Here is a 26,632-nt window from a genome sequence, read left to right as displayed (position 1 = left end):
GAATCGGTCAATCTGTTGACGAAGGGTGCGGAGAAGGCGAAGAAGCCGCTCTGGGACTTCATCAAGGATGTCGCGCAAGGCCGCAGTTCAACAGAGAAGTCTCTATCAAAGCCTGCCGATAATGGACTGTGTACCTTGGTTGGTCTCATCGAATCTGCTCGACAAAAGCTCCGTGAATGCACCGACGGGTCGTCACCGAGGAAGCTCCTCGACTTCTTGATCAAGAAACTTTCGTTCCGTGAATACCTCAAGGCGTTACATGGCTCGAATGAGGAGAATCGGTGGGCCAACGTGGAGGAGCTCTTAAACCAGGCTGATGACACACCTGGACCAGAGAACGAGGCTGAAAATGATGAAAATCTCCCGGAAATACAGGGTCTCGAACAACAACAAGCCCATCCAGGTGAAGAGGCACTGTCTCGCTTTTTGGCGAATGTGGCACTGTCCACAGAGGTCCTTCCCCAGGAAGGTGAAGAGGGCGAGCAATCCGATGAGAAGGTTACCATTTCCACGATTCATGCAGCAAAGGGCCTTGAATGGCCTGTGGTATTTGTGCCGGCCGTGCTCAACGGCATCATCCCACATTCACGGGCCGAGGACTCAGACGAGGAGAGAAGACTGCTTTATGTAGCCATGACCAGGGCGCAGGCATTGCTATATCTGAGCTATCCTCTTCGACAGTCCCGCGATGGTGAAGAGGCAACCTTGTCGAGTTTTCTCCCGTCAAAGCTAGTAGAGGAGCGATTTCGTGTTCTGGGACCCAAAATCAACGACAAGATCATACAAGATATCGCAGATATCCTACGTCGACCAATGCCGGGCTCAGCTGCTATATCGGAAGGACGATCTACCTGTGATATCCCATATGATGATCAGTGGACAGAAGATGGCTTCGAGGCACCTGATGCGATCATTCGCTGGGACGGCACCAGAGCCATGGGCGGGGAGCCCAATCCTAAGAGACAACGGCTCAACCAAGAGCAATCGGGCGCATCGACGACAACGTACATGTCATGGACGCCGCCGACCATGAATGGCTCCAACTTTTCTGTGCCCACCACGTTATCCCTAGGATTCTCGACAGCCCGCGAATACATAGCGACTAGCGACTCGGCCCCAGAACAACCCCCAACCACGAAAGCCGAGACCAAATCGAACGCCGTAGCTGCCAGTATCGTCGGTCGCAAAGCGGATGGGCTATCGCAGAAAACGATATCCGGCTTCTTCGGGCAGCCTTCGTCGTCAGGCCCACAGAGCGGTTCAGGCGCGGCTGGGCGCTACCAGCCTCAGGGCAACCGAAGAGACGCGGTAGGGCAAACGCGTCACAGCGGATCGTCGAACTCTGAGTTTAAAAGTGTGATCCCATCGAATCTCCGGACGTATCGACCGCAAGGGCCAAAGTTGCAACCGCCTCGACCGGTTCTCGAACCTTCCGACCCGAATCAATACACCTGGTTGGCGGCATCCTCGAAGCCCTCGGAGGGACAGAAGCCGTTCTCGCGCGCCACTCAGGGACCGAAATTGACGGCTGAAGGAACAAGCGAAGCTGGGAAGGATTTGCGGACAAGCGAGATTAAGAGTCTTTCAGGAACCGTCGGGGGAGCCAGACCGGTGGCCACGTATCACACGACAACCATGTCGATGGTGCAGACAGGGCCCGCGACGACGATGCGACGGACGCTAGGGATTCGACGAAGCATGAATGGATGGGCGGATCGCATGAAGAGGGAGAACAATGGACCATCCTCATAGCGGAAGAAGAATGGTGTGGCGTCTGGCGAAGACAAGGGTATATACTTGGTCAGCTATAATGTATGGGCGCAATTACGAGGTTATGATCAAACTACATGGCACTTAGCAATGAGTACAGCCCCATCTCCTCCAGCAAGTCTTCATAGAAGATCATTCCTACACCCTCCATGAGTATGGAAGGCAAGTCTTCACACCGACCTAAGCCCAAGTCCAGAACTCCTTCAGCGCTGCCACAGCTCAGCACAGCCCACTAAACCCCAATCGTACTAGCCAGCCACCCAGCCAGTCAGACACCATCCAGACCTCAGCATCACTCTGTCCTCGAAAGCAGTAGTAGTAAGTAACCCAGTATGACCTACCAGTGATGTAGCTATGCACTATATGTGCAAAGGTACTAAATAATTACCACCCATTCATCCATCCATCCATCCATCCATTCAGGAACCTTCCATTACCCACGCAAGCAAGCAAGCCAGCCACAATCCCGCCTCACTTTTTTCTCTCTCCTTCGCTTCCTTCCATGTCGTTATTATTATTCTGTCTCGAAGTTTACGGGGGGTGCTGGCCCGAAGACTAACCCGGATTCGGGTCTAGCCTTGCCTGCTGACCTGGCAGTAAGGCACTAATCCAATTACAGTGCTCTAGTGGACTAATTGAGTTAGTAGTTTGCTGTCTGGTGTTTACTTACTTACTAAGATATTACATAAGAGGGATGCAGGCACAGCTGGCGATAGTTCATAGGAGGGTCACAAGGGGGTCACGTCACGTAAAGTAGGTTGCTTTTTGCTTTGGTTTTTGCTTTTGTACCTGACAGACGGACGGGCTGGATGGGCACGGTTCGGTTGAGTGGGCTGGATGGATGGATGGATGTAGCGGTGTGCTTACTAAGGTTGGTGTATTTGTTGGGAGTCAATGAGAGTATTACTGTTCTGGAGAGGTTGTCAAGTACGGAGTAAGAGCATAGATGAGTGAGTGATTTCTCTGTTTCTTTCTTCGGAATATATGAGTGTAGCGGTGAGTAGTAAGTTTGTTTCTCCATAGGTAGTAGGTAGGTACGTGGTCTGATTTACTCCATCATTATTAGTATGGGATGGGATGGGATGTGACTACCCGAGGATATTGTGATTGGAGGGGTGGGGGAGCATTAATTATTACTCCATATTGCTTAGTATGTCTCAATAATCATGGGGATAATCTAATGAAAAGAAAAGGAGGAGGTGAAGCGAGTTGAGTCGGTAAGTAACTAAGTATGGTTCTGCTCAATCTAGCTCTAGTGTACTAGTGTAGCTTACTCTGCTAAGGTAGGTAGCTTACTGACTAGATCCGGAAGTAGTTGGTTGCTGATGGTAGTAAGTGGTAGTTAGTCTGGGGATGATAATACCTGATATTAAGCTTGGAGCTATCTATCCATCTATCATTTACTGAAGCGTTTGAGCTATTTTCCATCATTAGCATCAGCATCAGCATCAGCATCATCATCAAGACTATTATTGGGAGAATGAGCTCTTTTTGTCCTGCTTTGCTTCTTGCCTAATAATCGGGCTCTTGAAAGTATGGTTCTTATTGCGACTAGAGAAAAGCTAAGACCGAGATAAGGGGGTGGTTGATCCATCCCCTCCTGAGTAGGCCTGTCTCGAGTACAATACACAGCATTGATAGTGATTAATCGAGTCGGTGATGGATGCGATGTTCAAATTACCTACCTAGCTAAGGTAGGGTAAAACCGTACTTTGTCCGTGTGACAGGAATAGTAGTAGACCACTTGGGTAGGACGACGACGACGACGACGACTGCTATTTTGGACTTTCGCGGGTCGTTTCTAATAAACTGGAGCTTGCTGTGCTGCCAGCTAACACAGTAAGTTTCCGTAGATAGTAAGGAAGTCAATTAGGTGTGGAGGAAGTGATCCACTTGGGAAGAGGAGATGTTCGGTTCGGACAACAGCAGTAATGGTCTCGACTGGGAAATGTGCCTGAGGTTCCCTTCCACTCTTACTGTTTCGGGATGGATGGGGCCAGCACCAATTGGGTTAGACGTTATTTATGGTTGGGTACGGGAAGTGTAATATTGGCTCGTTATTAATAGTTGGGCCGGCTGTCAGGTGATCTGTGGGGGTGGTATAAGGCTGTAAATAACCAGCATGGTGACAGCTCTGGGCCAGTCATCGGACGCATCCCTGGTTTTAGGGGGTAACATTCCCAGGGGGAGCTGCCTTCCCGTGACTCAAGGCGTGTCGGTAAGGTATTGGGCCTTACCAGCAACTGATTCCACCTTTGGACAGCATCAGCAACTGGCAAAAGTTGAGTTGTCGACAACAAACTAGACTAGTCAGTTAGTTGCTACTAAGGTATAGTAGTTACCCAAAGGCAAGGCCAGTTGGTGGAATGACCGCCTCAGCCACGTACCGCCACATCACCCAGGCAATCCGAAGGGGAGGCAAGACGAGAAAGGAGCGAGGATTCTGCCTGTCTGTCCAAGTCTCCAGCCACAGTCTCCTGAGCATTGCCTGATGACTTGACGGGCGGTGCCGAGGGAGCCTGCCTGCCTGTTGCTCCCAGGCTCTTTCTGTCTCTCTCACATTCTCCTTCAGGCTCCAGGGCTCAGGCTCAGGCTATCAGCATAACTCTCCTATCAGAATCATCCCCCAAACCCAATTGAAACACTTACTCATCCCCCCCCATCGTGAGAGTGTCACTAGAATGACGAATCACCTGGTTTGCTGCCTCGTCTTTTCGTCCTTGAATTTCGCCCCTGGCAGGGGCGGTGGATACCACCCCCGGGCGAGTTCGAGGCTTCGACGAGGATTCCAGACATTCGATTTCCCTTTTGCCTGGGTGTCCCCATGACGTCTGTGTCGCGGACTTCTTTTGGATCGACGATGCTTCGTAGCATGTAACTAGCATGTAGCATAGTATGTAGCAGGCCGCCGCAGGCTGGCAATGGGGGGAAAAATGGAAGGCAGCAGAGCCCACCGACTAGTCAGTCCTGCAAGATGATCGATCTGCTTTCTCCGTCATGGCTGGCTTAGTGAGTGAGTTTACCGTCTAGATCGAGTCCCTGGGGGAAGCTAAACTGAACGGGATCTGATTCGACTTGATCCTTTTCTGGCTTGGAGCATTATTCTTGCTTTGCTTCTATTCTATTTCCGTTTGGATACCGTTATACTTCCCTCCTCCGGGGAAAACATACAAAAGCCTCCTGCCGTCCGTCTGGAATCGCTTCCTTTCCATCTACCACAGACTACTACTATCTATCATAACTCTGCAACTACAACATCTTCAACCCTCAGACTACTACTTGGTCTCTGACTACCTCATCTCTACCTTCATCTCTCCTCGTTTCCCATCGTCTTCTCTCACCTCTTCTCTCACCTCTTCTCTTACACTTCGGATTTTGGCCTCGTACTGAGCCTTGCTCCGCCACCGACTGCCATCCTTATACTACTACTATATAAATCTACTTTCCTCTCTGGCTCCTACTGTCTACTACCTCATCTCACCTCCTATCTTCCACCAAGCTACCAAGCTACTACTACTACATTACAATCTACTCAACTCTCTCATCTCTCTCTTTTTTTTTTACCCAACCATCAATATGCCTCACAAAGTCAACGACTCCAATTCCACCCTGTCCAGCAGTGGCAGCAGCGGTGACCGTGTGGTGGTTTCTGATCTACGAGGTATGTCTTCCCCATCTGCACCTTCATATCTACTATCTAGTACATCTTGCTTGATCACGGAAGCTAATCCGGCGTCTGTCTCTCCTTAGGGCCCAATGCTGTCCCACGCCGTACACAACCCCCGGTGATTGTCCACAACCGGGGAGGGCAGATCTACGATGAAACGAGACCTTCTGATTGGGACAAGCAACGGTGGAAGTAAACCCCATCCTGGTTCCTCAAGCTCCCAGTCGGGGGGAGTTCCCTTCCGGAAGCGCTGCTGGACAGTTGCTGGGGACTATTTGTCGCCGGAAGGGCCGATTATCCGCGCGGCTTCGTCCAAAAGTGAGGCGACGGATCGACAGCTGGTCTGGTCAACTATCTTTTCGGCGTCTCTCTCGTTCTCGACCGGCAACCGACGGATGGGATGGCATGCTCTGGACTCTCGTCACCGCCCCCCTGACAATGCTGCATTGCAGCGCGGCCATCCTTTTGCTGTCTCTGTCTTGTCTGTCTCTCTCCCCGTTGCCGTCGGTTCCCTTGCGAATCGTTGCCCCGGATTCTTGTCTTGCCCTTCCGTCGAGATTACCTTCTGGACTTGATTTCCTTTCCCGATCATTGTACACTATTGTGACCCTTTTTGGTTTTTTGACGCCTTTTTCGGATTCCGACGCCATGCCCTTGTATTATTTGGTTTCTTTTACCCTTTCGGAGATTTCGTGTTCCTGTTGCTCCGTGTCTCCTCACAACTGCGATGAGGCACACGTGTTACATCCCTCCATCCATCCACTGGCAAGACTGGGTGAGGACGGACACCAACTCTAACCCGGTTGTGTCTATCTATGCTCAAGACAGCGACGGCATAGTTCCGGGCCAGCCCTTGCTTCTGCCGTCCCTTGTCAGGAGCAACCACGACTCCGTCTTCCTATCCCTTTTTTTTTTTTTTTATTTCTTCTTTTCAGGCTGTACCATATCGTGCTGATGCTTTTTCTCTGCCCTCCCTTTTCTGCTTTTGTCATTCCGCATAGCGTGGGTTTGATCTTGCAGGACTACCTTTTGTCGGCTCCTGTTCTAATTATGTGCTTCATGTCATATCACGGTCATGTCATGTCATTCCTTTATTCGCTCGTTCGCTTTCTCGTCCGACTTGGACGCGGAGTCATCTGCATCGCCTATACTCAGGCCATGACAGTTGCCGACCGGCCCAGTCTGGGCGGGTGGGCAGGTGCTGCGCTGGTCGCGGGCTACCTGCCTCTTACATACACACACCCTTGATGTACCATCATTGCTCGACATGACTGATGCTTTACTGCTACCAACTACTATCCATCTGCTGTTGACTGGTTTGGATTGTTGTCGTTTTGATGTCACACACACTATTTCACAGGACTTACTTGGATACATTCTAAGTGAGGTTGTACCAGATAATCTAATTGTCATGAATACTATTACTACTACTACTACTACTACTACTACTACTACTACTACTACTACTACTACTACTACTACTACTACTACTACTACTACTACTACCACTACTTACCACAAGTGTCTGCATACATCCATCCATCCACAGTGTTGTTATCTCCCATTGACTTTCTCTGCACCAACCCGACTAAACCCAATCCATCCCCCACCGCATACACTCACTGCATCCATAGCCCAGGAAACTGAAAACAATAAACCCAAGTCACACTGACAACACCCTTTCCCCGCATTTCCATTGCATTACATTCTTCCTTCCTCCACTTCTTCCCCGTGGCATGATAACCTCCCACATTTGATTAACACTTGGTCCTATTATTTTACTCAGATCCCGACAGACACACACGCAATCCCCACAATTCAATAACATTTGACATATGTGCTGTGTTAATGTGCTGGCATCTTATTACCCATACAGACATGCATACAGACATAATAGAATCAAATCCAGAATCAGTGAAATACTATCCACTTCTGCAGATACACACAGAATGACATAGATAGAAGGGAAGAAAGAGTTGGGTCTAGAATCACCATGACCAGTAGGCAAAGCCAGCACATCACCTGACCACACGCAACGCAACGCAACGCACACGACATCGTCTGTGCTGCAAGATGCTCAGGCAGATAGGCAGGCAGGCAGACATACCCTTCAGTTTTATCTCACATTTACCTTTCTAGGTAGGTAGGTAGGTCGACTAGATTCCTCCGCAGGGAAACTAGACTAGACTACATGGGCAATATGCACAGCGGCGGCATCAACGGCCAGCCAGATCGGAAAGCGACAAACAGACAAACAACACCTGCCTGCCTACAGATAGCAGGAAGCAAGCAAGCAAGCAAGCAAACACACAATCGCGGTTTCAACGCAGCCAAGATAATTCATCTCGTATTAGCATTTATTGTGTTTGGTTGTTGTTTCTACTACATAAATGAATAAATACTAGTATTTACCAAAGAATACTTTATCACTCCGTAAGATAGTAGTTCATCTATTGTGGACATAAATTGCTTACTACTACCAACTAGTAGTGTCATCTGCGAATGTTGCCATGTATCTATTCAGATCTCTGGAAAATAGATCCCATTGTGGCAGCTGTAGCCAAGACGGACTGGCCCGAGTCGGGCATGTCGGGCACTCAACTCGTCGTGCGTGTATGCACGATTCATGGGTTCGGTTTACATAGTGTGGAATTGTCTAGAGCATACATATGTATGTAGCCTACTCTGGAAGGGGTATAATACTAGTAGTAGTGTGATGGGGTATGTGTATGTCTTGTGTGTTGTGTGTACTGTACTAGCAGTCGCTCAAGATCTGACTTTCCATGGGAGATAAGGAAAAAGGAAAGCAAATGCAAGATCGAACCACAAGGAAACAAACTAAGGAGATAGATCAATCGATCGATAGGTATCATCCGAGTGAACGAGGGAAAAAAAAAAGAAAGGGAAGAAGGTATAGTAGTAAGGTAATGGAATGGTCAATTTTCGTCCACCGGTCCATAATGTTGTGATGACAGATCTTCTCTCTCTCCAACTATTAAATAACAAAATTCATATCTGTTTGGTATTTTCTCATTTGCATTTTCCTCCCCGGACCACACAGATTTTTTTGGTCGGTTTTGACAGTGTTCTTTTCTGCTTTTTTTGGGGGACCTCATTCCACCAGGAAGAAAACAGAGGCCGTGGCTCAGTGAGGCACGGTGCAGGGTCTTGTGTGCGACCTGCGTGTATAGAAGGAAACATGGGGTCAGAGGTTAAGCCACATTAATGTTCTTTACGTAGAGGGGTTGTGAAGGGGACAAGGTTGATGAAAGTGTGAAAGGGGTAGATAGGGGGAAAAGGGTAGGGAGAACAAGAAACGAAAAGTTAAAAACGAAACACCCAGCTTGGTCATCGCAAGCCACTAAAGGAAGCGCAGGAATGTATGACGCTACCCATGGGCTGCGATGGAAAACGAAAACATAAATGCAAATGTACTCGAACGGCTCGCGCTTGCAATGCTAGTTGTAGAAGAAGAGAAATAACAAGCTGAATGCAACGGGGGGTAGTCCCGAGAGATGATATGCGGAAGACAAGGAGATGGGGTATGCAATTTTTAGACAAGGAAACAAAGATGAAAATAGAACGAAATTGGTGTCGAAATAGAACCAGGTCTGTATAGGTTCCGGTTCCAACCAGATCGGCATTTATGGCACAAGATGCAAAAATACATCGTATTCAGGTATCGAGCAATATGTTGGTATATTATTGACGAGCAGCTCCCTCAACCCTCGTGTCGAGTTCAGTAACCAGTGCTGAATGACATTTGGGGCTGGAGGAACTGTTGTTGGTACGTGGTATCCTGCGAATACGCGTGAGAGCTCACGTACTGCATGCTGGGCGGGGGTGTCGGCGACGGCGAGCAAGCACTAGCTCCTGCTGTGCCTTTGGCAAAGGTGGGATTACCACCATTGGCAAAAGCCTCGTTCTCCGGGGTGATCGGCGGTGTGATATAACCGTGCGCCATGGCCGATGATTGGGTCGCCTTCTGCGGTGTAGCAAGCCCAATCTCGCCTTCGTATGGCTTGGGCTCGGGTTGTACGACGTCCGTTTGCGGGCTGGGGGGCGTGTAGCTTGCGATCGAAGCTTGACGGGCAAGGAATTGTTCCAGCACCTTGGACACACGGGAGTAGTGAGCTGAGGAATACTTCCTGGAAAGCACCTGGGAGGGTTGGTGAAGCTGCTGCGACAACCCCACGAGCGTCATCGAGTCGTACTGGGATGCCCATTCTGTGTGACGAGGCTGAGTCCGGTTCAGGATGCAGCGCGCAAGAGCCAGCGAGGCCCGGGCGAGATCCGACGACGGCTTGGACACGAATTCCCGATGGAACAGCGAGATCTCCGAGATATACAATGCCAGGTGCTCGACCTCGGCATCATACGGGCAATCCATCACAGCCATCTGCAAGAAGCTATCGACAGTCGGGTGTCCAATGGTCCACCCCAGTGTTTGCAGCACATGCCACTCCATCTGGATGAACATGTCGTCGTCGTATAGAGAACAGCACATCGACTTGAGCTCCTTGATGGTAGGCACGCGGTCCTTCTTGTCTCCATACTTGGCTGCGATGAGCAAGGCAGCACATCCAACGAGTTGATAGTGTCTCTTGTAGACAACACGCTTGGAGCAGTAACGGTCAAGAAGGTTGATGGTGAGGAAGAGGGTCGATGGCAACAGCTGGAATGCAGTGTGGGCTTCAATCAAGAAGTCGAGCAGGTATGGACGCATGAACCACTGGATCTCGGTCTGGATATCGATCGACTCGACGTCCGGAAGCGTAGCAGCATCCATGTCCAGCATGTGCGCCAGAACGTCGTCACGGAATTCCTCGCTGGTAATCTTTGACAGCTGTTCCGCCATGGCGTACTGACGCTCACGAGCCATCAACTTGGCGTGTTCTTTCGGATCCATACGGGGGGCAGGGAACTCGTCGTAGGTCTCGACGAAGAAAGTATCGCAGGGCTGGTAGCTCGATGTGGGGCGCTTGTGGTAGGCCATGATGTCGGTCTGGTATTAACGTCGACCCAAAGAGTATTCAAAGAACGGACCTGATAACTGTGTCGATCAGGAAACGACGGAGGTGAGAGAATGACAGTCGTCGGATTAAGGGATTAATGAGTGGAATTAGTTGGGAAATATTAATGAACGGCCACAAGAGACGATAGCCTGGTATTGAAAAGGAGAAGGATGGGTAGACAGCTGGAGTGGAGCCTGGTGATGGCCGGAGCTAAAAGAGGGTATTATTAGTTAAACGTAATATTAAATTAAAAGATTAAGGAAATTTGTAAACGAGTGTGAAGTTCAAAAGGATGGTAATGTAGATATAGAGGTGAAGGGAAGGTTTGAAAAGGTGAGAAAGGAAGGCCCAAAGATCGAGGGCGGAAAAGGGGATTCCCTGGGGATAAAGTATACTAACCCAGATTGAAAGCCTTCGGGCAGAGGGCACGATGCAACCCTTACCGTGACGGCGTGTCTGGCATCTAGGCTGGCTCAGGAGCAGGCAGGAATGATCCGTTGAGATGGGACTCTGTAGGATACCAGTCCGAAAGACGAAGCACGAGTAAACGCCTTCGCCCTAGGAACCGATGCTTGAGCTGGCAAGCCTGGGTGTGCTCCGGAATGTGGAAACAGGAGCACAGGCACGAACCCTATGAAGGGGTGGGGAAATCGTCAGGGGGGGAAAAGGATTAAAGTGCAAAGAAAAGAATGACCACCACGTACAGTTTGCAATCCAGTGTCTTTTCGAACGTCCCTGTACAGGACTGGAATGGTGTTGCGACAGGGGAAAAGCGCTTAGAGGGCCAAAATCCACATTAAAGGGAGGGAGGCTAAATCGAGGCCAAATTGAGATATTAATCAAGAAAAACCTGTCTCCTGAAGGAGCAAAAAGAAAGGTTAGCCATCATCATCTAACCATCACTTTTATTTCCTTGAATCGCCCATTGCGACTAAGAGGCAAACGACTTCTTGGTGGTCTGCCAATGTATGAGGGCCCGGGTCGACCCCGTCAAATATGCACGAGCTGTGTGCTACGCATTCTTTCTTCAGGGCACATGAGGATCTCCCCCTTCCGATCCACCTCGTTGCTTAAGATAAGGCCGATCCTCTCCATCTGGCAACATGTTTTGTCGGATGGAGACAGGCCAAGGCTGAGAGGAAAAGACATCCGACCTTCAGCACCTGCATTCCCTGCCCACACCCAACTCAAAGAGCCATTGTTCACGACCCCCGACCTTTACGCAGCCACTGTTCGAATATCCTCTATCCAAATCTTCCACTGTATCATTCCCGACGTATGATTGCGATCGTCTCGGACTTCAGGTTTCCAGGCCTCGAAGGAAGTGTGGCAGGTCTCGGAAATCGAAATAGGGAATTGCTGGCTTCACTTGAATTGGGCTCATGGGAAACTCGCTCAGCTGGTAGGAAGCTTCACTGACGTCTACTGACATCGGTGCCAGGTAGGCTGAACTATCATCCAGAGTGTCTCCCACTTCCACACAGACACACCCACAACTCTTGCCCCGACCATCCAAGCAGGGGTGAAAAGGGGGGTTGAAGGACAAAGGAAAAAAATATGTTCTCACCTCCCAAAGGATCACAACCAAGATATAGAAATGTACAGAAAGCGTCGAAGAAAAAAGAACCCTTCTCTTTCGCTCTTCTAACCGGCAGGAGCTGAAGTCAGGGGAGTCTATCCGTCGATGTCACGGATAGGGCACCGGTAGTCGGATAGGGGGGAATTCGCCGTTTGAGTTAACAAACGTCGAAAGGGGAGGACGTCGAAGCGAGAGCTGACGGACACGGCTCGACTGGAGAGCTGGTGCAACTGGCTGAAGAAGTGGTCGACTGTTATACTACAGTCAACGGTCTTTTCTGCCTCGTAGACCAGGCTCAGTTCTCTCCTAAGGAATTGACGGGTGGTAAGGAAAGGGGGAGGAGGGGAAGGGAAGGAAGGGAGAGGAGGTGAAGATAAGAAGAATGAGGAGGAGAGGAAAGTGAGGAGGAGCTGCTCTCTCTCCAGACGGGTGTAGTAGAAAGAAGAGAAAAAGAGGATTAAAGAGATGGGACGAGGGCCGGAGATAGAAGTCTCGAGAGGATCGCTGCAGGTTAGCTCGCCCACGCTGTATCGTAACCCATGACGCTTTTCCCGTATGAATGGTGGTATTGGGTATCGCGTACCGAGGCTGGAAGGTAAGCGTATGGTTTTGTTTTAGTTTCATCTCGGTTTCCAACGGTATCTCACCAACCAGAATGGGCGTTGGCTGGCTGGTTTCTCTTCTTTCTCTACTTTCAGCTCCATACGTTTGATCTCTACGCCTAATAATTCATCAAAAACTCGTGTTCAAAGGTACGCTTAAGGTGCTTGTGAAACATGCTAAAAGGGCTACAACTCAAGCATGTCCTCCATGGCCAAAATTACCATTTACTGTGTTGTGGAACAAGCGGAAGCACCATGAGGAAGCCGGGGCGCTGGTGTATCTTACTGGATGATACCAGGTAAATGGGTAGAAACTGAGCCCTCACAGACCAGAATCACATTGAGCAATAGACACTCCTTTTGCAGAACCTCGCATCGGATACACCCTCGACCTAACGCGGCCTGAGCCCCGGAGGAGCGGCCCTTACTGTGAAAAGGGAAAGTCTATTACCCTAGAGGTACATACATACAGGCAAAGTACGTAAGGGTATGGATGCGGTACAGCGGTAGAGACGGGAGATACTGGAAGGTACTGGGCTTGGGGCGGGTACCTACTAGTAGAAGTTAGTATACCACCGTATAGTTACGGTCGGCCGTATGCCTTCGTCCTTTGGTTACCTATTCTTCATTTGGGACCAGTTTTGATCAAGGAGGGGCACAGGCATCATCACTTTTCTGATACCTTTCAACATTATCCACTACTTTCTTTCTTTCCAGGTTGTAGATCCCCTCAATCCAGGGAATCAACAAGCCTGGAGAGAGGGGGTTTTCTTTTGACGTTGCAAGTTGCAATGCTAGCTGGAGATTGACTTTCTTTGCTTCCGGGCTGTACCAGACGACTGGTCTCGGTTCACCCGTAGGGGAGACACCTGTTTTTCGATGGCGGCCTCTCGACCCTCTAAACCTGCAAAGTCCCAGCACCAGCGCTCCTTCGGTGGGCTTCTGGGTGGGGTGATCTCCCTCGTCACCGGCCAGTCCTCACCAGCCATTGCCTCCCTGATTCAGGCCAGGAACACCTCCGGTCCTTGGCTCCGTGACCTTTCTTTTTCTTTCTCTTCTCTCGCGGGCCCTTAGGATGCGACGAAGAGGCGTACCGTGTATGTATCGTTATTGGAGCTGCGATTTCTCTTGCATTAGGCCTTCCCTGCTAACTCACACACACTACCTACCAAGTTAGGGTGAGCTGTGTGTCAGTTGCGCTCTAGTCAATTAGTCCGTAGACAAATCGACTTCAATTGTGGGCTGCGGTCTGCAATGTGACGATTAACTAAACTAGTCCGGATGGCCTACCAAAGTCGTCGTTATCGAGGAATTTTAATCTATCGGTCGTAGTTGAAATAATGTGATCCCTACAGTTAATGCGACCAATGCTGGACACATTATCTCTATGGTCGCAATTGATCTTCCCATTTCACTGAAACCCTCGATCTATCCATCCTATTCTTTAACTCGTCAGGTCGACTAGGGTCGGGCAACTTTACCTATCCTTCAGCATATCATAAGGACGAAATGCTATTTGACGACTCGCTCGGATTACCCACAAATGCGGAGTAGCCGACTGGGACTTTTTTCAGCTGGCGACTGCCCGTAATCATGCTCTCGATCGAATGGTTCGCATTTTTTACTTTGGTAGGTAGAGATGTACGTAAGTATGTAAGTTGTCTTTCATACATACAGTAAGTAAGTATTAGAAAACCAGACTGACATCCCGTACCTTACTACTACATAATAAGTAGTATCTAGTCAGTTCCAGTCCATAGTAAGTAGTGGGAGAGCGGTCGCGTCTCTCCCTCCCTATAGCCGTCATCGACTGCTGACTGGCCCGACCCGCACTGGGCTACGGTACATCGCGTATCCTTCTGCGACCATTCACAACCAGTCGCTACCATGATTGCTCTTACGCCCCTCGTCTGAGGCTTGTCGTTGTACAGCTCGTGATCCATCGACTTTGGCCTCTTCTCCGAAAACCCTCCTCGTAGTCCGTTGGTCTCTTTGTTTCGCACATCACAAGGGTTTTTCTTCGTCTCGAACCAAAATATGACGAGAGGTTGTGCTGTTGGATCATATGCAAGATGATCGGCGGGAGAGGGGTAGCCAGAGCCCAGGCCCACGGTACGCAGTTCAACTTGACTCTACTGTTTCAATTCGCCTTTTTTTCAGCTCATTGACTGAACCAGGCACATCTTGCTTTGTACTGCATCTTGTAGTGTGCTCGATTCACACATATTACTGCGCACAAAAGAAACGGTGAGAAAATTAGATAAGGCCTGCCGTGATGTGTATCTATCCGGGTACTACACGGTCTCTGCGCCGTAAGGCAACCTTCAGTATTACAGTAGGAAGATGGTCATATCCAGATGTTCATCACCCACCCATATTGGCTATTCCGAATCCCCGGCATATCGCACACATTCCTCTACTAAAAAATTAAGTGCCATAGATGCAGCGCAGCTGCACTGGTGCGAGATGACCCGAGTAACCCATACCGACAACGCTTTTCTTTCAGTTCCTGAGCCCACTGCGATCTGTCACGCAGGTTTCCTTGCGGGGGTGCCCTCCCGCAACTTACGGTCCATCCAATGGCTCGGATTAGACGAGGTCTGGTTCGCGGATCTAAGATGGTGTCATGAATGCTACTTATAGGATCACGACGATTGATAAAGGATGCGATTTGGTGTGAATTTTACGTAGAGCAGGATTGACCCGTGGACATTGCACATGTGGTCGAACCGACAATCAGTGACACGCAACCTAGTACCTGTCGAAATCTACCAGAGAGGTAACGCCGTTCGAGGACGTAACCCTGAATGCGTACCTTTCGATCGTCTACACCGATAAAGAATGTAAGTAAGCTAATTGAAGATATTGTGGTATCGCTTCTATGAGCTACTCAACGTTTGACCTGTGACTTAAGAAGCCAAAATATGACCCATGGTAGACCTCAAGGGAGTAAGGGAAGTCTAAATCGCAAGGCTGGCTGAAAAGTCTTCAACGGCCAAAAAGCTAGTTTCATGAAAGAGTGAAGCATCACAGAGCTCTGGAAACATCCACACTGAGCTTTGTTGAAAACTCAAGGTAGAGTGGTGGCTAGAACGCTCTCGATACTCGGCGCAGGGATAGTTTTGGTTCCGAGCCTCGAATTCCCGTATCGTCTACTATCCCTGGTCCTCAAAAGCCATGCCTATTCAGAGGACGGGAGTGGCTGAGACGGGCTGATATTGTCACTTGTCATTTGTCCGTTCTCCACTGAGCTTTATGTCTGTTGCATCTGGTCTTGGTGTATAATTGAGGTGGCTAACTCTGGTCACAATTGCAGGCCGTCCTTGCTTTAGACTGATCTCTTCCAGTCTTTAACTCTTACCTTAGTAGGTCATGCTGCCGATTCCGGAATGCACGCGCTTTGGTCCTGTGGACAAGATACGATGCATCTAGCTGTATTCTTATCGTGATGGAATGCTGGATAGGGAACATTCTCACTACGCGGGAGAAAGGAACAACCTGCGGGACCGGGGCATCTTACGAGGATGTTTCCTTCATTCATCCATTATTACATGACCAAACAATTCAGATTCGGACTCTCTCTCGTCAGCACATTCATTCGTGATGAACAATAAGGGGTAAAAGGGGCACTTTAGTGCGGACTAGGATGTTTGCTTCATCACCTCCAGGCGCCAAGCTGCCAGCCGATCGCGATTAGTAGATTACCCTCTATAGCACTCGTGTAATGAATGTCTAAGCTGTACGTGACTTGTGGCGAGCGATCGGAGTGAGGCTTAGCTATCTGAACATGTTCTTTGCAGATCTTGGACTCATATATCCTGTAAGGAATCAATTGGTAAGATGTGGACAGAATCTCGGTAACTATCAAGTTGCCCAGGTAATAGCAACTGACCGGGCAAATGTTGACCATTGGGATTTTTTCTATTTCACTACGAAACCATCGAATATGAGTGAGGCTTACATTATTGGTACTTATTCGCTTCAGGACCCTTATGAGGCTTCTGGAGCAATGCACGGTAGCCGCTGGAGCCTATCCGCCTTCTTCCCGTCCAATACATCCGCTTACCTTCCCCATCCCGCTGGGGTATGGAAATAGAAGACAAGACCCTAGCTGGAGGAACAATCTATTTCCTCCTTCGTTGTATGGACATTCGCCGCATGGGGTACATGTATAATGATATTATGGAGATATCATCATGCATGTTGAGTTGATCCAGAATGCGTTGCTTCGTAACCCCATCCTTAAAGTGGCTAGCTATTCTAAGCGTCCTCCCGGCGACGTATCAATAGACATCTCCTTGCTGGGTACCTGCAGACTCCAATTCGATACATTCTACGGAGTACTCCAATCAACGAATCCTTGTTTAACCTGCAGACTTGTAATCGTCCTTGCACTGATATTATGCATTCCTTTGGATGGAGTACATGGTCATAATTTCTCCCCAGGCCAACCATGAGTTCCATACGTCGATGATTGGTCGCGTGTAACATCCCGTACTACTATTTTGCCCCCCAATGCAAGGGCCGTTCTGACGGAATATCCTCAGTGCATATCATTATTTCCTGTAGTATCTAGATAGCGCCAGAAGGGCCGAGATTCTTCTTCTTCCTTTTCCGACATACGTATCACTCTAGGATACGAACTAGTTCGTGCACTATATGACTCGGAGAATTCCACTGTTTTCTTGATGTAATCACCGCTCCACACTAGGGGCATAGCAAAGAGGATACCCTGATATATCGGTGAGCCTTGACATATTAACGTCCATGACTTAGAATCCTTCCTGCCGACGCTCGACGGGGTAAAAAAAGAGGACCATCTCCTAACTAGTCCCTATCCATCTCTCGTAGACTGAAAAGGTGTCATACAATCCTTCCCAATACACTGGTCTTTCTACCTCTTTCTACGATGCTTCCTAGTTTCCTGTACCATATAAACACACCGCATTCGGCACCCGAAATTACAACCCACTGCGGATCTTGGAAGCAGAAAAAGTGGTCTAGGAATTCCCTGGAATTCTAAATTTCGTAGAGGCAGGCACACGGGCGGGGAATTAGTAGCCCTTCAATATTTTGACCCCATTCCCTTTGCGAACGACATGAAAAGGCCAACAACAGCCATCACCAGTAAATCGAAGCTGTCACCGACTCGCCCAGTCACCGCCCACCTATATAAAACGGAATTAGTTAACTACTAACTTAGCGGGCGTTTCTCAACCAGAAAACGAGGCGGTTTCTAAGGCCCCGCAGTTCCGACCTTTTGGTCCACACTTAGAAATCGGCTTACGATATTCGGAGCGCTAGCCATACGCACAAAATGGCGGTAGCCGGGAGGCAACGGGTACAGTATGCAAAAACGAAGTTCGACTTGCCATCAACGGATGAGGTAGATGGGTGTGGGCCAAAGTGGGCAGACAAGCAGAAATTTTTCTCCTAGAAAGAAACGGTCGGAGGAAGCCAAATTTGTCAAAGAAAAAATCAAAGTAGTTTCCTTGGGTCGTGAGAACCAGATGTTAGAGAGGAAATATTCTAGAAGATTTGATGAAAGGATTTCGTTTTTGTATAGACACAAAAGTACTACTCTACTACCTGCACCACCAAAATTCTACATCACATTGGTATCTGCTTCATCTTCCCTCGGTATATTGCATGTTCAATCCCGGATTGATCGTCGGATTTCTGCAGTAATTTGATAGTAGTTGTAGTAGTGGCTCAACAAGTCAACAATTTGGATCTGATCAGACCATCTTTGGGTAGGTCAGAAGTTTCTTTATACTATGTTCTTCAAATCATGCTACGTGTATCACTTTCGGTACTCTACCTATCCTCATGTTCGGTGTATTCGTCAACTTTCATCGGCTTCAAATTTTGCTTTTCTCTTTCTTTCTCTTTCAACATCTAAAGTTACCGGTATTGATCCATTGAGACATATACGTACTTTACTTGTTTTTCATTGTTGCGATATCCGTTTCGGGTCCACTACGTTGACTTTTACCTAACGATTCCTAAAGCCTGTGTATACGCCGCGTAGTTTAAGGTGGTGGACGAGACATGGATGTCAGAGGTTGTCGGCAAGCAAGCGCAGCACAACTTGGCGCGAACCGTCTAAACTCTCCCCCATTGATCTTCATTATTTCGTCATTGAGTCCTCAGTCTTTTGTCATGATCTAAACCCATCGAGGGAGTGCAAGGGAGGTACATATCACCAGGGAACATGTACCTCGTAGCAATGTGGGGGAAGAGGAAAAATTTTTTATCTTCCACTGCAACGATGTGCATCACCGATCTGAGGTATTTTACTAAGTAGTGGGCAAATGTATCCCACAGTCCCTCTAAACATGTGGAAAAGATATCCACGTTGCCCGTCAAGTATTTCAACCGAATGCTACATTGACTGGACGAATAGAGACCCTGCCAATTAGTGACAAACGCCCATCCGACGACGCGAGTTGCCCAAACCACACCAAAAAATCTCGAGACAATATGACCTTTTCTGGTAAGGTCAGGTCCTCTACGACTGGGGCAGCGGAGAGCCTCAACCATGGTATGCTGTGTGCTTTTTGACGGCCGGATTTCTATGGGTCCAGGTTGTTTTCTGTCAGGTTCTGCCTGTCCTGCCTGGTAGGTACCAGAGGGTACCGGTTGGTAGCAGTGTATGCCTTGTATGAATACGCCCCAAGACGTATGCTGAAGACGATACCGAGTAAGGGTCCTTACCTATACATACAGACCGAGATCGTACTTACATGGCGCTAGCTGGGATTTGGCTTAGTGCAAAACAGAAGAGCGGGCCCGATTGTAGTGTAAATAAACGACTCCACATTTAACCCCAAAGCTCTAGAAAAAGAAAGATTATTACTCAGCGGTCAGTTCAGCCTTGTGCCGAATCATATGTTACTGCTGTCCCCTTTGGCAGGGGTGAAGTAATATGTGGAATTTGTCAATCGAGATATTGTCATCCAGGATGAATATCTTGAGTCATCTAATTCCAGTTGTCGGTCGCTCAATGGCAGAACGCGTTCAAGACTACTAACTAGGGGACGGGATGCATCGATAACTCCGTCCTCGGGGCGCGTTCTGTATTCCCTCTTTTAGACCCATGTCGTCATTGAGTCTCGCGTCCCACGTTTCGGGTCTCCGGCCTGCCTGTTCTGGAATCCGGAGTTACGAGCAGCACAGGTTGGAGGTTATTGGCCCATCGTGATGCTTTTATTAAACGTCCAATTGCTAAGGAGTAAGTACTAACTAGTGTTTGCTGCTAATAATCTGGCCCCGGGCTTCAATAATGACCGTGATATAACAATGGAGCCACTCCTATTTCTATCCATTTGGACCTCCTGAAAAAGGAGTTGGGGATAATCCGCTTCGCTTCTATACTTGTTCTGGGTTTAATCTCCTGGCAGGACCGGGAGATCAGACATCCGATTGATGCCGTCCGTCCTGAACAAGCCACGTTTCCCTTCAGCTCTCATCTCCACGCCTCAGGCACGCTCGCGCGGCCACCCTCCTTCCGGCGGGTTAAAGGGGGAGGGGAAGAACTCTCAAAAGATGACATAAACTGGAAATTGAAAGTCTTACCCGCGGAGCTTGGCGTGGATTGTGATGAAAAGCCCTTTACGCGTGATGATTCGACGATCGCGTTGGCAGACCATCGCGCGCTTATTGCCAATCTGGCGTGTCTCTTCAATGGCGTTCTCCGGATAACCCTGGTCTAGAAACTAGAGAAAGCCTTGCATCTGCATCCCGCTTTCCGTGCCTCGAGACTTTGCCACTAGTCCGGGGAAGGATTACGGTTTTACCATTCTTTGGTGCCGCTTTTGGGTGCAGCGATAGTTCACACTGGCGAAGGTCTACTTGCATTTTGGTTCTGTGCCCCGATATCCCTGTCTAATCCCAGAAGCCTAATATATGAAACTGCCCGCAATTGGGCTCGCGGTTTGCATGAACCTGGTCGGAGTGTTATTAGGTTCAGCTGGCACGCCTGGACCGCCCCATCAGCCACCTCCTGAACCGGAGAATGAGTGATGCCTGGTCTTAACCAACGAGTCCTGACGCGCTGTCATTGCCGTCTCTGCGCCGACGGTCGCCATGTCCCGCCAGGGTTACCATGCTGTGTCGCGCATAGCTGCATTCACGTTTCAAACCAGCGTCGATACTTCGTACAGTGAACAGAAAAAAAAAGCTTAGTTTGCGCCAATTGAGAGCCCCTTTTCGATTGATTAGGCGCAGCGAAGATCACATTGCGTGATGAATTCAGCCGGAGGAGGAATTGGCGCCGTCCGTTCTATATTTGCCTCTTGGCTATCTATAAGATGCATATTATAAGGTCTGACAGTGCATTTTCTCATACTCTAGGAGTATCAAACCCATACCGAAAGGACTGGGAAATTTCCATCTGCGACTTGGCATTGTGTTCGGGACTACAGTCTAACCTCCTGACGAGGGAGATATGAGTTCTCATCGCGATATCGTGTATATCCAGCAAGACTGTCACTTCCTCCCCCTAATGCATGCTGCGCGGTGGTTGTTATATCCGAGCGCTTCGACGGAGTAACCCCAGGAGATCGTCTAGGACCCAATGGACCCGTAAGCAGCCCCGCCAATCAATGATTATATTCGTTCGACTCTTTGGCTCCGGAAATTGTCCTCCTTCTTATCCGACACTATTTGCATTATGTAGGCTTCGCTTGATTCATGATATGTGGTTCTCGGATTAGAGAAGGCAACGCGACTTGACGATCAGTCGGCTCCGTTCTTACGGGGTTCGCAGTCAATCGCGCACTCGTTATTTGGCTTTTCAAGTGCTAATCTCCTGATAATGTCCCGGGCGAGTCTCCTAAGGAGATGATCTAAGAGTGTTGTCTTAGTTGTGTGTTTGGTGCGGCTCCTTCCAAGTCAGCGCGGCACAAATTGTGCCTATCAATGAACCCCGCACATCCCAATTATCAAATCAGACTGTCGAACCGCACTTGGAATTGAGCCACGCATCCTGGTTCAGCTGAGGGGGGAAGATGAATCCGCCAAAGATAGTATTCTGAGCAACTCATTTGGGTCCACTAATATTCCTTGCTGCTGAGCCTGCCGAGGCTCATTTCCATACGCCGACGAAATTGGACGTAAGCATTCCATCCGCATATACCCCCTTTGCTCACCCTCCATACAAGCCAAGGGACGGACGGCATATCTCTCCTTTACCTTTACACAGTACATTCAATTAGTCTCTCCACACCTGCACATGAGCTCTGACATCCTGAATACCACAGAATTTCGCCCCTTGGGTGGGGAGCGATGCCTGCAACACCGGCTTAGTCGCATCCTATCAGATCTCTAGGACTCCGAACCGGGCCCTGCTAGCCTTAAAAGTACGAACCGCGCTCCGGAAATGATGGCCTAGGCTGCTCTGACGTGGCAATCCCTTGATCTCGAATCGACCTATGGACATCCTAGGACATGCAAGTGTCTTGTCAGTGATACGACATCTTCATGCAGCAAAACTCGCTTCTCTGTGTTCAAATATCCGATGGATGCCCTGATAGCCAGTCATTGAACCGTTTCAAATCCCACTTGCATATGGCCAGTACAATCCATTTGTTCGACATCCTATCCCCCATTCTGACTACATTCGCAAAATCCACTAATCAGACTGTCTGCCTCTCAGCATGTGTCGCGCAGAGTTGGCCCGACCAAACAAACTATCCTGGTCCTAGCCAGGACTTGTTTGTTATCTTGCTCAAAGCTTGGTATGACTGAGACCTTGCAAGCAACTGTTGGTTCACAGCATTTGTTCTCATCAGATGTGTTGGCGTTGCTTATCAGTACAAGCTGACGTCTCTCTCCGACATGGAGGGTATGCCGACTGACTAGGCTATTCCGGCCAGATAGATGAATGCTAAACAAGCGCACTCTCATGCAGTAGTTTCTGAACAAGTTATTCCGTTCTTGCTATTCCTTGAAATACTTGATATGGCATATTGGTAGGTGAGCTTTCGCAAATTGATACCGATAGTACAGAGAAAGGTGGGCCATCTACGTCCATGTCGCATATGGCAAGATCTCCCTAATATCTGCTCTGAACAGAGAGCAAATTGAGGATCATAGTATACTTGTAATATTTCGACCTTCGATCAATAATACTGTTCAATATGTAGATATCAGCTTTTGCCGTTTCGGTTTATTATATAGGAAAATCTCAACGACACGATGGCCAACAACCATAATAGCCAGCCAACCTACCTGATAGTCACAATCACATCTCGTGAAATTCACATTAAGATTAGTTGTATCTCAGCGCTGAGCATTTGCAATTCTCGACGGCGACCACAGCCAGCGATAAATCACGTGACACAAGAGCCGGTGGGACCTCCGCGGCGCGCTAAAAATTGTATCAAAAAAGATCCGGAAAAAAAGCTGAAGAGTCGCCAGCATCATCCAATCGAGCCACTGCGCCCGTCTCAACCATATCACGAACCGTTTTTATCGACCGGAATGATTGTTTAACGGTCGGCTCTACAAGCTGAGCCGGGTAGAATCCTATCTTTCATCGCCAGACGGGGATCTACTTTTATTCCACGCCGTACCAACGAAGCTCTTCCAATACCCAGAAACTAAAGACATCATCACCACCACTCAAAGCCCATCATGGATATCCACCGTTGCCGTTTCGTCCCCTACAACCCTCAGGCGATCAATGCGCTTGCCTTCTCCCACCCTCCCTCCGCAGAACTCGCAGGACGAGGTGTCCCTACCCTCCGACTCGCAATCGGTCGCGCAAACGGCGATATCGAGATCTGGAACCCCCTGCGCGGCGCCTGGTTCCAGGAGACAGTTCTCAGAGGAGGAAAAGACAGAAGCATTGAGGGGCTCGCATGGACACTCGATCCCCCTGAGCCTGGTCCCGATGGGTCGAAGCTGCCTGGACGTCTGCGCCTCTTCAGTATCGGATACTCGACTGCCGTGACGGAGTGGGATATCGAACAGGGTCGTCCTCTGCGCCATTCGAGCGGAAACTATGGCGAGATCTGGTGTTTGGCTGCTCAGCCCAGGTGGCAGGCGACGCGGGGTAAGGATGGCAAATTGTTGCCTCCGGCGGAGGGAGAGTTCACGGGCCAGCATCTGGCTGCGGGATGCGCCGACGGATCGATTGTTATCTTGTCCACGGCGGATAATGATCTGAAGTATCTGCGTACTATGCGCCCGTCTACGAAGAGGTCGAGAGTGCTCAGTGTTACTTTCCAGAACCGTAATACCCTGGTCGCGGGCTATGCGGATAGTTCGATTCGGTTGTACGATATTCGAAGTGGTCAGCTCTTGCGCACGATATCCCTGGGTAAGGGGCCTGCGGGAGGAACGAAAGAATTGCTCGTCTGGTCGGTTAAGTGTCTGCCTGATGGAACGATTGTTTCCGGTGACTCGGCTGGTGAAATCCGCTTTTGGGATGCTAAGAACTATGCCCTTATCCAACGTCTGCAGGGCCATTTGGCGGATACTTTGGACATTGCTGTGAGCGCGAAGGGTGATACCGTTGTCAGTGGTGGTGCCGATCAGAGGACGGTCGTGTATAGGAAGAAGGATGGCGAGAAGGGAGACAAGAAGGCCAGATGGACTGAGGTCATGCATCGTCGCTACCACACTCACGATGTGAAGACCTTCGCTGTGTATGAGACCAGGGATATCAGTATTGCCGTGTCTGGAGGTGAGATTCATCGTGCTACGATATATGCGATTGACTGTGGACTAACATTGACTAGGACCTGACGCCGCACCGGTTGTCCTGCCCCTGCGCGAATTCGGAAAGGAGCACCACAGAAAGCTGTCTAGCTTGCCTCAAATACCCCAACTTGCATCTTCTCCTTCATCTAGGCTCGTGATGAGTTTCTGGGATAGGGAAGTCAGTATCTGGCGTTTGCACCGCGGTCCTGTGTCGCACGAGAATGCCGATGGCCAGCGGCATCGGTTGGTTGGCAAGGTTCTCATTCAGGTAAGAGTTACAGTGAATCACAATACAGCACATATCTAACGACTTGCAACAGGGCGAAGAAAACATCACATCTGCTATGCTCTCCGCTGACGGAAAGATCCTCGTCGTTGCCACGATATCCACCATCAAGCTGTTCTCCGTGCGGCGCCGCAAGGGCGATGAGAAGGGAACTCTCCGCATACAGAAGTTGGATGTACCGAAGGCTCTTGCGGAAGACGGTGCTCGGGTCGTGACCGTCGCTCCCAACGGCCAGTGGGTTTGCGTCGTTCGTCCCAACAGTGCCATGTACCTGGCTCGCATCAAGCCCGCTTCCACCGCGCAAGAGAAGCCTCACATTCATTCCCAGCTTGTCAAGCTGAATAGGGCTACCCGTCACACTCGTTTCGAGAAGGCCTCGCACGGTACCTTGGGCGAGTACGAGAGAACGGTGCGATGCGTCGTGTTCTCCGACGACAGCAAGGTCCTGGCATCCGGTGACCTCTCCGGCTGTGTCGATACCTGGGCGCTCCGAAACGCCGAGGACGCCCCCAAGAAGCACAACAATGCCGCCGGATCAGACGACGACTCTTCGGACGACGAAGACCAGCCAGTGATCGAAGGTGAGCGCTGGAGCCATGCTGCAGGGGAGTCACCCATCCCCCGTCTCAAGTCCGGTGTCGTCCTTCTGTCGTTCCGTCCCCCCAACCCAGCCAAGACGAAACTTCTTACAAACGGAGCCGCAAAGGGAGAGCACCGCCTGATGGCCCTCACAAGCGAGCACCAGCTCGTCGAGTTCGACGCCGTCGAAGGCAAGCTGTCCGACTGGTCCCGGAGAAACCCGAAGGCCTTCCTCCCCGAAGAGTTCCGAGGCGTCAAGGACCGCGCCATGGGCTGTGTCTGGGATCTGTCCGCAGCCCGCGAACGCCTATGGCTCTACGGCACCTCCTGGCTGTGGATGTTCGACCTCAACCAGGACTTCCCCTCCCCCGAGGAACTCAACGCCTCCGCAGACAACCATGAAGACGAAAACGCCTCGACACAAGCCTCCAAGAAGTCGTCCACGCAGAAGCGCAAACGCAACCCATTCGAGGAAGAAGAGAACGCCCGCAAGAAACCCAACAGCGGTGCCGGTGACAGGATACCCCTCGCCCAGTCTGATCTGTTCTTCGCCGCCAAGATGCGCAAGATCGTCGGCAGCGACGAAGGCCAAGGCGAATGGATGTCCCTCGACAAGGAACGTCCTCGCGCCCCCGACGCCGACGACGAAGCGTACGACTACGACGAAGCATACACGGCCAACAACGACGTCGCTCTGGCCCGTCTCCGCAGAGAAAGACAATTCATCGAAACCAGCACCCCCCTGAAACGCGTCTCCATCGGCGGCAAGCAGGACAAACTCCTCCTCGGCGGTGATATCGAAAGCCCCTCCGCCCAGAAACAACTCGTCCCTGCATCGGCCGACTCGAAATCCCAGCAGCCCTCGCGCCGCTGGTGGCACACCTACAAGTACCGTGATCTCCTGGGTATCGTGCCCCTGAGCTCGGATGCCGATGATGCCGACAGCGATAGCGACAGTCATTTCTTGGAGGTCGCCGTCGTGGAAAGACCCATGTGGGATGTCGATTTGCCGGGTCGTTATGTCCGGGACTACGCTTAGGCGAGTTGTCATCAATTCATACCATTTACTTTCTTTTCTTTTTTTATTATTATATGTTCATTTTTTTCTATTATATTTAGATATTCTTTGTCTTGGCGAGCATGATAGGTCTTTTTACAATCAGAACTAGATCAAAAGTTGTTTTCCTTAATCTCTTTCCCTCCATGTAGTATGTAGATTAATAACTTCATTATCGACAGGTCAGTCTCGTACTTGAAACAATTGGAACATATGTAACTTTGTATTACAGTTAATTGCCTGAACTATATTGATCTGATTCTAGGTATATCCGCACCTATCATAGGATACAAACAACTACCTACCCATGTATGATGGTTACTGGAATTCAAGTGAAAATTCATTTACACTTTTACCGTGTTTGATAG

The 26,632-nt window shown here is 49.6% G+C and overlaps 10 protein-coding genes across 10 annotated transcripts; 3 read left to right on the top strand and 7 right to left on the bottom strand.

Moving 5' to 3' along the window:
- Positions 1 to 2,111: 2,111 nt before the first annotated feature.
- Positions 2,112 to 2,939, bottom strand: BDQ94DRAFT_132460 (uncharacterized protein). Its single transcript, XM_026764064.1, has 2 exons — positions 2,445 to 2,939; positions 2,112 to 2,393 (listed from the first exon to the last, which is right to left on the bottom strand). Exon 1 carries the CDS (start codon positions 2,789 to 2,791, stop codon positions 2,510 to 2,512), a length of 282 nt encoding a protein of 93 aa, XP_026632158.1. The 5' UTR covers positions 2,792 to 2,939; the 3' UTR covers positions 2,112 to 2,393; positions 2,445 to 2,509.
- An 883-nt stretch (positions 2,940 to 3,822) lies between these two features.
- On the bottom strand, positions 3,823 to 4,958 carry BDQ94DRAFT_132457 (uncharacterized protein). The gene has a single exon (XM_026764063.1). The coding sequence runs from the start codon at positions 4,653 to 4,655 to the stop codon at positions 4,416 to 4,418; it is 240 nt and encodes a 79-aa protein (XP_026632157.1). The 5' UTR covers positions 4,656 to 4,958; the 3' UTR covers positions 3,823 to 4,415.
- Positions 4,959 to 5,346: 388 nt separating this feature from the next.
- BDQ94DRAFT_164905 (uncharacterized protein) lies at positions 5,347 to 5,633 on the top strand (the record flags this gene model as incomplete). Its single annotated transcript, XM_026770145.1, has 2 exons — positions 5,347 to 5,431; positions 5,521 to 5,633. The coding sequence occupies 2 exons, from the start codon at positions 5,347 to 5,349 to the stop codon at positions 5,631 to 5,633; spliced, it is 198 nt and encodes a 65-aa protein (XP_026632156.1).
- A 3,286-nt stretch (positions 5,634 to 8,919) lies between these two features.
- On the bottom strand, positions 8,920 to 11,137 carry BDQ94DRAFT_2065 (G1/S-specific cyclin). Its single transcript, XM_026775224.1, has 2 exons — positions 10,852 to 11,137; positions 8,920 to 10,662 (listed from the first exon to the last, which is right to left on the bottom strand). Exon 2 carries the CDS (start codon positions 10,431 to 10,433, stop codon positions 9,177 to 9,179), a length of 1,257 nt encoding a protein of 418 aa, XP_026632155.1. The 5' UTR covers positions 10,434 to 10,662; positions 10,852 to 11,137; the 3' UTR covers positions 8,920 to 9,176.
- A 1,943-nt stretch (positions 11,138 to 13,080) lies between these two features.
- BDQ94DRAFT_164903 (uncharacterized protein) lies at positions 13,081 to 13,622 on the bottom strand (the record flags this gene model as incomplete). The annotated part of the gene is made up of 2 exons (XM_026770144.1): positions 13,081 to 13,184; positions 13,466 to 13,622. The coding sequence occupies 2 exons, from the start codon at positions 13,620 to 13,622 to the stop codon at positions 13,081 to 13,083; spliced, it is 261 nt and encodes an 86-aa protein (XP_026632154.1).
- A 792-nt stretch (positions 13,623 to 14,414) lies between these two features.
- Positions 14,415 to 14,967, bottom strand: BDQ94DRAFT_132450 (uncharacterized protein). Its single transcript, XM_026764062.1, has 2 exons — positions 14,841 to 14,967; positions 14,415 to 14,745 (listed from the first exon to the last, which is right to left on the bottom strand). The coding sequence occupies exon 2, from the start codon at positions 14,696 to 14,698 to the stop codon at positions 14,531 to 14,533; it is 168 nt and encodes a 55-aa protein (XP_026632153.1). The 5' UTR covers positions 14,699 to 14,745; positions 14,841 to 14,967; the 3' UTR covers positions 14,415 to 14,530.
- A 1,223-nt stretch (positions 14,968 to 16,190) lies between these two features.
- Positions 16,191 to 16,621, bottom strand: BDQ94DRAFT_132446 (uncharacterized protein). The gene has a single exon (XM_026764061.1). The coding sequence runs from the start codon at positions 16,541 to 16,543 to the stop codon at positions 16,292 to 16,294; it is 252 nt and encodes an 83-aa protein (XP_026632152.1). The 5' UTR covers positions 16,544 to 16,621; the 3' UTR covers positions 16,191 to 16,291.
- A 143-nt stretch (positions 16,622 to 16,764) lies between these two features.
- Positions 16,765 to 17,139, top strand: BDQ94DRAFT_132445 (uncharacterized protein). The gene has a single exon (XM_026764060.1). The coding sequence runs from the start codon at positions 16,830 to 16,832 to the stop codon at positions 17,088 to 17,090; it is 261 nt and encodes an 86-aa protein (XP_026632151.1). The 5' UTR covers positions 16,765 to 16,829; the 3' UTR covers positions 17,091 to 17,139.
- Positions 17,140 to 21,982: 4,843 nt separating this feature from the next.
- Positions 21,983 to 22,754, bottom strand: BDQ94DRAFT_132441 (uncharacterized protein; the record flags this gene model as incomplete). The annotated part of the gene is made up of 2 exons (XM_026764059.1): positions 22,292 to 22,754; positions 21,983 to 22,223 (listed from the first exon to the last, which is right to left on the bottom strand). A coding segment is annotated over exon 1 (249 nt), but the record flags the coding sequence as incomplete, so codon positions are not given.
- A 314-nt stretch (positions 22,755 to 23,068) lies between these two features.
- Positions 23,069 to 26,372, top strand: ura7 (small subunit rRNA maturation protein UTP4). The gene is made up of 3 exons (XM_026764058.1): positions 23,069 to 24,325; positions 24,381 to 24,610; positions 24,663 to 26,372. The coding sequence occupies exons 1-3, from the start codon at positions 23,272 to 23,274 to the stop codon at positions 26,244 to 26,246; spliced, it is 2,868 nt and encodes a 955-aa protein (XP_026632149.1). The 5' UTR covers positions 23,069 to 23,271; the 3' UTR covers positions 26,247 to 26,372.
- The last annotated feature ends 260 nt before the right edge of the window (positions 26,373 to 26,632 follow it).

Source organism: Aspergillus welwitschiae, assembly GCF_003344945.1.
Source record: "Aspergillus welwitschiae strain CBS 139.54b unplaced genomic scaffold BDQ94scaffold_1, whole genome shotgun sequence".
Classification (NCBI taxonomy): Eukaryota; Fungi; Ascomycota; class Eurotiomycetes; order Eurotiales; family Aspergillaceae; genus Aspergillus; species Aspergillus welwitschiae.
This window is presented reverse-complemented; position numbering and strand designations above follow the sequence as displayed.